The sequence below is a fragment of the Dromiciops gliroides genome, chromosome 3 (assembly GCF_019393635.1).
Source record: "Dromiciops gliroides isolate mDroGli1 chromosome 3, mDroGli1.pri, whole genome shotgun sequence".
In the NCBI taxonomy this organism is placed as follows: domain Eukaryota; kingdom Metazoa; phylum Chordata; class Mammalia; order Microbiotheria; family Microbiotheriidae; genus Dromiciops; species Dromiciops gliroides.
The window spans coordinates 273,664,437-273,676,160 of NC_057863.1; the positions used below are offsets into that span (position 1 = coordinate 273,664,437).

At 33.3% G+C, this 11,724-nt stretch overlaps 1 protein-coding gene across 6 annotated transcripts in view; it reads right to left on the reverse strand.

Annotated features, from left to right (window-relative positions):
* The window catches only part of KDM6A (lysine demethylase 6A), a 272,112-nt gene that overhangs the window by 36,249 nt on the left and 224,139 nt on the right, over positions 1-11,724 (reverse strand). For all 6 annotated transcript variants that reach the window (XM_043993008.1, XM_043993006.1, XM_043993005.1 and 3 more), the window contains 2 exons: positions 11,568-11,724; positions 654-783 (listed from right to left, as the gene is read on the reverse strand). The exon at positions 11,568-11,724 is cut by the window's right edge and continues 622 nt beyond it. In XM_043993008.1, the coding sequence (XP_043848943.1) occupies positions 654-783; positions 11,568-11,724 (287 nt within the window). The remainder of the gene's footprint in view (positions 1-653; positions 784-11,567) is intronic.

Consider the following 11,724-nt stretch of genomic DNA (forward strand, 5'->3'; position numbering starts at 1 on the left):
ATGACATGAGACAAGGCTAGAAAGAAAGTTAGGGTGATAGCATATTGCAGGGAGCCTTGCTTGATGATAAGCTAAGGAATTATTCTCTGAGCAATGTATAGTTAGGGAAGAGAGTTAAACAAATGGCCATGATTGTATCAGTTACATCGGATCTACTCAATGCTATGAGGAATGGAGAGAAAGAATGAAATAAGAAAATCTAGGTAAGAAAAGAATGCAACTGTCATGGATGAAAAGTAATGATGCGCATTGGGAAGAAAAAGGAGGGAGAATATGGATAGGAAAGATGATCTATTCTACAGATTAATAGAAAAAGAATTAATGCTAAATGATTAGCTGGGGGGGGGGTTGTCACAAAACTAGGTAGTGGTGCTAGAATGAAAAAACAGATTTTATGGTTACTGGATTCTCTTTACTTTAATGCAGTTATATTTTAAAGGACAGTTGTTTTCTACTATTACTTAACAACAACAATCCCTCCCTCCCCTAACTAATAAATATAGCATACTGAGGTTTTCTCCAGTAGATATCATGTTTTCCCAAGTGTGTAATAGCAATTTCCTTTAAAAACTGTGTTTTGTTAACACAGTCCAACATAAATAGCACCAAAAATCATGGATTGATTTATTTCTAATAAGTTAGTTTCTACTTACATAAATACTAGGTGTAGGTGGATTCAACTTGTCTTTTGGCAGGGGGGGATATGGTGATGATGGTGGTCGTGGAGGTGGACATTTATCCAATAAAATGCTACTGTTGGACAAGCCATTTTTGCCAAGATTCCTTAAAAATAAAAAGAATGACATGAAATCAGATGTACATATTTTTAATCAGAAAACAGAAAATATTCTTTAAATTAAAATCAATCTAATTCTCAAACCATAATGCATTTAACATGTTTGAAGTTTAAATCTAAACAATTATATAAAATAATTTGGTTAATCAAGTACGTAATTCCAGAGCAATTACCTTAATTTTTATTTGTATAAAGAAACTGAAACAAATTAGACACTTCCAGTTATACAAAAATATAATAAAATTATATAAATTAATTTACAGATTCAACGATATACCAATCAAATCGCCAAAGGGTGATGGCTTTACAGGACTAGACAGTTTGATAACTAAATTCATTTAGAGAACTAAAGATTCTAAATAAGAGAAAAAAGGGCAAAACAGTACATAATCTATAAAATAGTAATCATGATAATTATTTTGTACTTATTTTAAAAAATTAGAAAAGCTGATCAGTAGAAGAGAGTAGATAAATAAGTGGAACAGAGTTGCATATTATTCAACAGATAAATCCCAAGGCATTTGATTAAAAAAAAATTTTTCCCCCAGTAAAGCAGTTTGGGGAAAAAAATCAACATCATAAGCTATACTATAATAAACTGCAAATAGATGCAGGTTAAAAAGAAGGTACAATTATGAATAAATTAAAAAAACAAAAAAAAAGATACTTTTTACAACAATGAATAGGGGAAGAATTCTTGACCAAACAAGGAAATAAAGTGCACAGGAGAAAAGATAGCTACAAATTACAAATAAGAGGAATGCAAATTAAAACAATTCTAACATTCCATCTAACATCCATGAGATTAGCAAAGATGAAAAAAATGGAAAATGAAAATTGTTGCAGGGGTTCTATGAGACAGATTATTGGTACAGTGGTTTAGTTGTCCTACCATTTTGGAAAATAATGTGAAACACCATATCCCCAAATGCAGCAATATGACTACTAGACTTTAAAGAGATCAAAGTGAAAAAACTAATACCTACAAAGAAATTTATAATACTTTCATGTTCTGATTGGAAAATAAGGTGGGTATCCATCAATTGATAAATTTACATTTTCAGACAAAGCTAAGGTATGATTTTGTTTCATGTTAGAATGGAAGGCTATTGGAGGGGACTGATAATACCACTTAAAAACACAAACAAACATAAAAACAAAGCTCATTAATGAAGCATTAAAAAAAGTAACAGAGGAAGCCATAAGAAAATCTTAAAAAGGATGTAGAAAAATAGAGTCAAATTGGAACTACCTCATTACATTTGAAATACACACCCCACCCCACCCCCCAAGTATATATAGAATCAGGTTCAAACGCATCCTTTTTTTCTGTAAGGAAATGTTTGTGTATGTTTATCCAAGTTCATAATAATAAAGGGTAATTTAAAAAAAATGTAAAGAACCTTTTCTTTAGAGGGGAAAAAACCAAACTATATCTACTATAAAATATATTATACCATAAAACAAGATAAATTATTCACAGAATTTTTCAGTCACTTCCCTCAGATGTAGGAAGCTAGAAATTCAATGACTTTGAAAATAAGGCCTTTTACTAACAAATATCAGAATGATTTATTTATCATTGGGAATAATTATTTTCCTATGTATCATTTTGGAATGGGACTGAAAGTAACCCTTTGGATAATACTCCCAATTTTATTTGTAGGTAACTGAGAGGAAAAAGTATTTTCTGAGGGAAAACTTTCCTTGTTGAATGTCGTGCTCACCCAGATTTGATCAAACTCTAGTTCTACTTGGTAGTAGAAGCATAATTACAGTAAAAGGAATATTGGAGTAACATGACTACACAACTTTCGATTCTTTGTTAACTGTAATATTCCTTCCTCTATGCTCTGTCTCCCCCAATTGGACTCTTATTTCATCCATTCATTTACAACCCTGAATATCACCATCAGAATAATTTAAGATTGAAAAATCACTTTTCAGAGCGGCAAACTGCTGGGCAATTTATAGTTTTAAGAGAGCTGCTCGGGGGCAATGAGTTGTTCCGTGACTTCTCATACGTCAAAGAGCCAGGTTGTGTCACAGATGGTATTTCAACTAAACCCAGGTCTTCCTGGTGTACTCCAAAGGCTATCTTTGTATTCACTATGTTGCTTCATAGAAATGACATAAATAATAAATATAAATTACAAATAAAAATTAAATATACTTACTTTGAAATCATATAAATTGAAAATGGTAACAAAATAATTCTGTCTTTTGCACCCCAGTTATATTCAAGACACACTAGATACAATTTTTCAACTTATAAGTTCTTAAAACATATTTAATACCAAATTCTCATCATGATTGAAACAATTTATGATTTCTACATGATCTAAAATAGAAATAAAATATAGAATACATAGTGCATTTACCTCATGATAAATGAGAACAGATTTTTCTCTATCATTATTACTTCAATCTAACTACATGAAATGGCTATTCATGAAAAATTAGTTATTCTTATTTTCCTACATATGATAATATATAAATTATGTCAATATATGACGATTTGGAGATGATTTTTCAAGAGTTGGTTTCTTTTGACCTCCAACAGTGAATACATTTACGAATATAACAGAAAATTTTATATGCTGTATCTCATTTTCACTTTAGAACCAGCTTTCAAGGAATGTACTATAGATATTACCTACATTTTACAGATAATGAAACATAGGCTTAAAGCTTTTAAGTGCTTTGGCCATATAGGCACAAGTTTCAGAAGCAGAACTTGAATCCAGATTTTGTCAGATTCTAAGATGTCTTTATCACTACACTGCCTCCGTCCTATAAAGCACTACAAATCACAATCAATTAAAGAAAAGAGATTGCTTTTATTCAAGTTCTCTAACTAAAGCCCAGGTTAAAAATATATGTATTTAAGTTTTAAGTCCAACAACATTAATTGATTTTATCTAAAGTAAAAAATAAATTGTTATTTGACCAATGCTTCTTGCTCACTCCATTTTAGGAAATGCAGATTCATCTTTTAAACAATAAATGCATGATACATTTTCATGTCAACCTTTCAGTCACAATCATTTCTAAAGTAAAAAAATTAAAAATAAAAGTAGACTAAAAAGTTTCTCCCCAAGAGATCACTATGTAGTTAAATCACTAACTTGTTTTTTAACCAAATATTCTAAGACAAATTTGGTCTACTGGTTATTTAGAACAGTAGAAAATAAAATTATTGCAGTCAAATATGAAGCACCACAATTTAAAATGACTGGAGAATTCTCCCAAAATCAATATTATATCATAAAAAATGGGAAAAAAGAAAAACAGAGAAAATAGCAGTTAATAGTTTTAAAAAGAAGATACAAGAGAAGTCCACGATACATCGTAATAAAAGGGTTTAGACATTTGAAAGAATTACAACTTTTCTTTTCACTGAATGGTACTAAGCACCATAAGCATTATGAACTGACAGCATCCAATTAAAGTAGCCATTATAAAAACAGATCAGGAATATCAAGGTAAAAGGACATTCAATATAAATAATACAATTATATCATAACCATCAATAACTTCCAAAATAATTATAACTTTGAAAGAGAGGTGTTATCAGAAAAGAGTAATCAATGCATTATTTATTACTGGCAAATTATTAGGGTATGTAGATATGATACAGGTTAATGGTGACAATAATGAAGAACAGTGCATTTGGTTTAGGAATACATTACTAAACTAGTAACTGATTATAAATACACTTCATAATATTCATAATAAACAACGGAGCTATCACTGTGACAATGTAAGGAAGTGAGAGAAAGCTTAAAAAGCCAAGCTGCCTTCATTTTGCATTCCTGTTAAACCACTGCTTCTTACCACATTCCAGATATACACAATTTCATTTTTAAGAAAAATAATGTAGGAAAAGAATTGGAAATCAAGGAAATGACCATCAATTGGTGAATGGCTGGACAAGTTTTGGTAGATGAATGTAATGGAATACATCATGCTGGTAAGAAATAACGAGCAGGCAGATTTCAGAAAACCTGGAAATACTTAAGTGGACTGATGCTGAGTGAACTGAGCAAAACCAGCAAAACACTGTACACAGTAACAGCAACATTGTATGATGATCAACTGTGATAGAAGTGCAATGATCCAAGATAATTCCAAAGAACTCATGATGGAAAATGTTCTCCATATCCAGAAAAAAGAACTGTGGATTCTGAATGTAGATTGAACCATACTGTTTGTTTTCTACTTTTTTTTTCTTTATTAAGGTTTTTCTCTTGTGTTCTGATTCTTCTTAACTAAAGCAAAAATGTTTAATGTGTTTGTACATATATAACCTATATCAGATTGCTTGCTGTCTGGAAAAGGAGGGAAGGGAGAAAAAAATTGGAACAAAACCTTATGAAAACAAATGTTGAAAACTATCTTTATGTGTAACTGGGTTTCTGTTTTTAAACTGCCAAATTATATGTACCATTTTACCCTTGAAAATAAAGGCCAGAGCGATTTTATATTATTCTCCCCTAAACCAATTTGTAGCCTATTATTTTTTTTTAAGTGAGGCAATTGGGGTTAAGTGACTTGCCCAGGGTCACACAGGTAGTAAGTGTTAAGTGTCTGAGGCCGGATTTGAACTCAGATCCTCCTGACTCCAGGGCCTGTGCTCTCTCTATCCACTGCACCACCAACTGCCCTGCCTATTAATTTTGTTAATAATTTATACTAGTTAAAACTATAAAAGGAATAACAAATAAACTTTTATCTCCAGTAAGTACTTTTTTATATTGTCTGGGGGATGGAGGAAAAAGTCCTTCTTTTTCAGCCTGTACATAAAGTACAATGTGTTTATCCAATTAGCTCTCACCTTGGAAGGCAGGGAAAAACTAGACACGAGGGGATAATGTATAGAATAGCAGGAAATAGAACAAGAGGGAGGTCTTAGGAAATGGATGTGTGTGGAGAGGGTATGGAGAGGGGAAGGTTGATTAAGAAAAATAAACCAGGGGCAGCTAGGTGACGCAGTGGATAAAGCACCAGCCCTGGATTCAGGAGGACCTGAGTTCAAATCCGACCTCAGACACTTGACACTTAGCTGTGTGACCTTGGGCAAGTCACTTAATCCTCATCATTGCCCAGCCAAAACAAAACAAAACAAAAAGAAAAATAAACTAAATTGGAATATTGTACGTGTGTGTGTGTGTGTGTGTGTGTGTGTGTGTGTGTGTGTGTGTGTGTGTGTGTGTAGAAATACAAGAACTTTAGGTCTAAACTCAACTCACTTCCAAGACGAGATAGAGTCATTATACTGTATTTAACATTTTATGCATTAATGATATATCAATAAACATTCCTTTATCTTGGAGAATAGAATTCCATGCCTGTGCTTAAAACAACAACAAAAATCACTAAATAATACTCTTTCCTGAAACGGGAGTTGGAAGAGGAATTGAGGGGAGAAACTATAATAGATCTTTCCATTATAGAAGCTCTACCCCCCCCCCCCCGCCAACCCTTTTGCTTTCCAGATTAGTCACATTAATTATGGTAAATAGCAATAGCAAAATCCTGCAAGTCAATGTTCGCTCCAATTGTTAAGCTTTCTTTCCTTGAAGCCAAAGTCCATAGAAGGCTTTTAAAGTCTTAAGCAATAGTTGAAGAGGTAATGCTATATTTAATACAGAGTACAGAAGAGAGAAGTTTTGCAGTCGGTGAGGAAAAGGGAGAGGAGACTGGAGAACAGGATGAAGGAGAAAAATAAAGGAATATTAAATAACTCTTGACTTATTTTGACTTATAAAAGTCAAAATAATTTTCATTATATTGTTTCAATAAAATAGGGCCTCACTAATTTCCCCTAACTGAAAGAAAGATCAATGTCAATTAGTGAAAAAATTGGGTAATACAACATTTTATAAGAAAAACATTTAATACTATAATTTCTGTATGAAAGTAATGACAAAGAATAGTTGTTTATTACATAAAACCTTCAAGTGCCTTAAGAAATCAATAGAATGAAAATAAAGTATACTGTAATCCTAAAAGCATTATTGTATGTAATAAGCATAATGCTTATTTATAGGTAAACTAAATAATGTTTAAAAAGTTATTCTCTTTCATGTTAGAGTACATGTTTCTTTGTACCCTAGTCCTATGTACCTCACAGAGAATATAAGGCAACCTTCGAAGGGCACTTTCAGATTATCAAAAAATTCTTAATAAATTCTAAATTAATGATTTTTTCCTTTATTATCAGGTTATTTATCAAGTTAAAAATTATAAGATCAAGATATAAATGCCTTTTGATTTTAAGTATCATTAAGTATCATTTCTGCTTTTTCCATTTAACACACAAATCTAGGGATGATAAAGCATTTTTTGCTTAAATAGAAGAGTAGAAAAAGTAGAAGGAGGTTATAATTTTGGTTTAAACGAAGATATCATGGTGTAATACAATGACTAGAAACATGGTTCAGATATTTATAAGGTATGTGACATTGACAAAGTCACTCAAGCTTTCAGACCCTAACTTTCTTCTGTAAATAATAATGCTTGCATTACTTCAATCACAGTTATTGTGAGGAAAGCACTTTGTAAATCTTAAAAACACTAAATATATGCAGAAAGTTGCTTAAAATTACACCAATGCTTTCATTTAAGGAAAACACTTTAGCAAAGGGATTCCAAGCTTCAAAACACATTAATGTAGCAAGCTGATTTTTTAAATCTTCTGGAAAAATCCAGAGCAGAATAAAAAATTTTTAAAATCTATTTAGTAAGGTGTATTTCTCTCAGATTAAGAAAAAAATAAAGATGAACAAAAATATCTCAGAAGAAAAACAGACAGCTTTAAACATTCAAGGCCAGAATGGTTACATGGAAAGAATACCGAATCAATATGGTTTTCACCAATAAACAACTGTAACATTGGAATAGGTTAACACAACCATGAACACCGAGTCCACTACAAATTGATGTTATCCATTGCTACAGGACAATTCTCCTATTCTTTCCTGAATGACAGCTGTTTCAGACTTTTTTTCTCAAAGCACCCGGTCAGAGGGCCAGGCGAGCCAACCAACAAGTCACACGTTGCTTATTATATGTGCCATGAACTGCGCTAAGAACTGGGGAAATAAAAGACAACATAAAAACAACTAGGAAAATACAAGATATATACAGCAGATGGAAGGCAATCGGAGAGAGGAAGGCACTAGCAAGGTGGGGGGACTGAGAAAAACTTCTTGCAACTGGCAGGATTTGAGATGAGTCTTAAAGGAAACCAAAAAAACTCACACGCAAAGGTGGAATAGAGCATTCCTCATGTGAGCGACAGCCAGTTAAAAGAGATGGAGACAGAGTGTTATTTTCCCATACGTTTACTACCTTCCCTGTTGGTTATCATCTCCAATTTATCTTATAAATACTGTTTGTACATATAGGTTTGCCTGTCCCTTAGAAGAGGATTTTTCTGTTTCTTTTATCATCTTCCTCATTCTGCTTTGCAGAATCATTCATCTATGTCTTACCTCTTATGTGTGCATAAGGCCATGGTTTGGGCTTGTTTTGCTTATTGTTTTCTCTAAGCAAGTAACTCTAAAATCTACTCTCCCTTTGCTCTCTCCTGAGCTTTAAGCCTTGTATTTCCAATTGCATGCTTGACATCCCCACCTAAGATGTCTATTTCTTTCTTTTTTTTTTTTTAATAATTAAAAAAAAATTTTTTTTAGTGAGGCAATTGGGGTTAAGTGACTTGCCCAGGGTCACACAGCTAGTAAGTGTTAAGTGTCTGAGGCCGGATTTGAACTCAGGTACTCCTGACTCCAGGGCCGGTGTTCTATCCACTGCGCCACCTAGCTGCCCCACAACTGGTATTTCTAAAGTGCCCATTTGAACAAATTTCTCTACTGTTCACAAACTTGTGGTGGCTCTGCATTGTCTTCACAATAAAATGTTAACTTGTAATATGACTCTACCCTATCTTTCCAGACTTTTAGCACATCAGAACCCTGAACAGCTGCCTTCAATACAATATTCTACTCCCTCATCTCTGCTCCTAGTACCCTTAGCTACTCTTTATTTGAACTAAATTGTCTTTTCCGTCAAGAAAACTCTCATGGTTTCCTGTAAGTACTGACTCTCCCACCTTGTCCTCATATTATTTATATTTTGTAGATGTCTTGTATTTACTTACCTGTAAACATATTTTATCTTCTCCCTCCCAACCAAATCAAAGATCCTTAAGGGTAGAAACTATCTCGTTTTTGTATTTGTATCTAGCACCTAGCACAATAAACACTTGAAAAATGCTTGTTTATTCTGATTGATTTATTGCTTGTCATTTTGTTTCCAAATCGATGAAATTAAGGAATTAAGTATGTCTAAAATCTTGTTCAGATTTAAAATTTTATTGTTATGATCTAGGAAAATGTTTAACATTGAAGACACATCATATTTTTTATATCTTGCCTGTCTCCAAAAAAAGATATGAAGTGGCTAATATTTATAAGATGGTAGATGTATTAGTAAGTGTAATATGTTCCTAAAACTCAAGTATTTTGAATTTAAAATCTAAATCAAGCTACTAGATGAAAAATAAATATGAATTTTATAAAGAAAATAATAATTTTAGAATATTGTAAAATATGCTGCTAAATATTCTAAAAACAAATTTAGTTAATAAAACATGGCTTGTGAGATAAGAGATTTACTGCTGGTAGAGTTAAATGTGGAGATTAAAACCTAAAAATAGAATGGAAGGATATGCTTAACAACTCACTGAGATAAACATTTATATAAACCTCTTAAGTTTGAGATAGAAGACCATTTTAATGCACTGGGGAGCACAGCTAATCTTATCTATATCCCAAGACTGTTAAATAGTTAAGTAGTCCACATATAAATTTCATTGGGAGCAATGATACAGCATTCTTGATTTCCGCAGTTCACTGGTACTGTGCCATATAATTTTTTTTGCCTTGTTTTCTTCTTCCATTTGCCAGGATTGCAGGAACACTGAAGTTATCTCACATTTCAAGAGCAGTTGTGGCAGAAACATTTAGGTAGGTAGGTGGCAGAGTGGACAGAGAGCACCAGCCCTGGATTCAGGAGTACCTGAGTTCAAATCTGGCCTCAGACCCTCAATACTTACTAGCTGTGTGACCCTGGGTAGGTCACTTAACCCCAATTGCCTCACCAAAAAGAGAGAGAGAGAGAGAGAGAGAGAGAGAGAGAGAGAGAGAGAGAGAGAGAGAGAGAGAGATAACGGGGTAGAGAGATGGTAGAAGAGAGAAAAGGCTTGACAGGCACTAGTCAGTATTAAATGATGATCCAGAAAATAACTGAAGAGAATAAAAAAGTCACATGACATCTAGCCATTTTTTGGTGTGCCAGATAGTGCTGAATTTGATGTCACAAAGAACTGGCTCCTGCCTCACACATTAGCCAGGTGAAGCCACACTAGTAACTTAACCCCTTTTAGCTTCAGTTTCCTCATTTGCAAAATGGAGATAATAATAGCATCTAAATCCCCCTAAGTTCTTATAATAATCAAATAAGATAACATTTGAAAAGATGTGACTAAAAGTGATCATGATATATCACAAAACTGATATTCCATGCACTAAATTATCATTCTGGTATATGATTCTCAACATCATAAATAACTTCCAATCAAATTCAATGTAAATGCTCATACAATATAGCATGTCTGCCATTTCCCAGTACCTTATAAATAACGGGTGAGAAATTTTACGTACACACACATACACCCCCCCCCAATATTGGAAAGAATTACATTTCTTCTGAAACCCTCTTTTCTGTTCCTTTTCTAGGCTATTTCTCTAGATCAATAAACAAAGCGTATGTGTATTTTTCCCTTAAGCACTACAGGAACACATAAATAGCTTCACCTGGTTTTTCTGGGGTTAGGGTGTTGGTGAAGAAATACAGCAATTTCTCTCTTGCATTTTTGTATCCACCTATAATTTGATAGTAGAAGATAGTGACTGTGCTCTTAAAACTAGCTGGCAATTAAATCTCAAAAATTCTGCCCTTTACTCTTAAAGCATTATTCTATAGTTTATTCTACTGTGAAGCTGCTGTGTGACCTTAAGTAAATCACAATTTAATTGATCTTCAGTTATTTCAGATGAAGTGTTTCAAGTAGGAGAAATATATGGCTCCTTTCCTACCTTTAAGTTACAGAAACCTCAGAAAAACATAAAGTAGCAACAGAATTCTATAGGATATTGGATAATCTTTTGCCCAGTGAAAATTTGTGCACTTCTTATTTTGACTAAATGGGAAAACAAGTAACACGAGATGTGAGGCTTGTCTTGCAAAGCCTCCACCACTAGAAAGCAATGATATTATTATGTTTTTTAAATGGGGCAATGAGGGTTAAGTGACTTGCCCAGGGTCACACAGCTAGTAAGTGTCAAGTGTCTGAGGCCCCATTTGAACTCAGGTACTCCTGAATCCAGGGCCGGTGCTCTATCCACTGCGCCACCTAGCTGCCCCCTAAGCAATGATATTACATTAAAATGCCATGAAGATTTTGTAGCTTAGAGAAATCCTACCTTAGAAAAACAAACAAAAACCAATAGAACAGAAACACAGTTCCTGAGTACGAAAAGAGCAACTGTCAATCTATTACATTAATTGATTACACACTTCTTTTAATTTTGCATACTTGCCAAGTCAACTTTAAGTTTTTGTGATAAACCAGGATTTTATGAAAGATCAAGAAAACTTTAATTTATGCAAATAGAAAATAATTTTAAATTTTCCCCAGACTAACCTGCATGCTTTTAGAACTTCTGCTGAGCTGGGATATATGGACACAGACATTGATGGTATGATTTGAGGGCTAGGTTTGTGGCTAATTAGAGGCAGGTCTGTTTTCATGGGGCTCTGAGAGTCCTCCAATCCCTCTCCATTAACTGCATGTAGTCCAC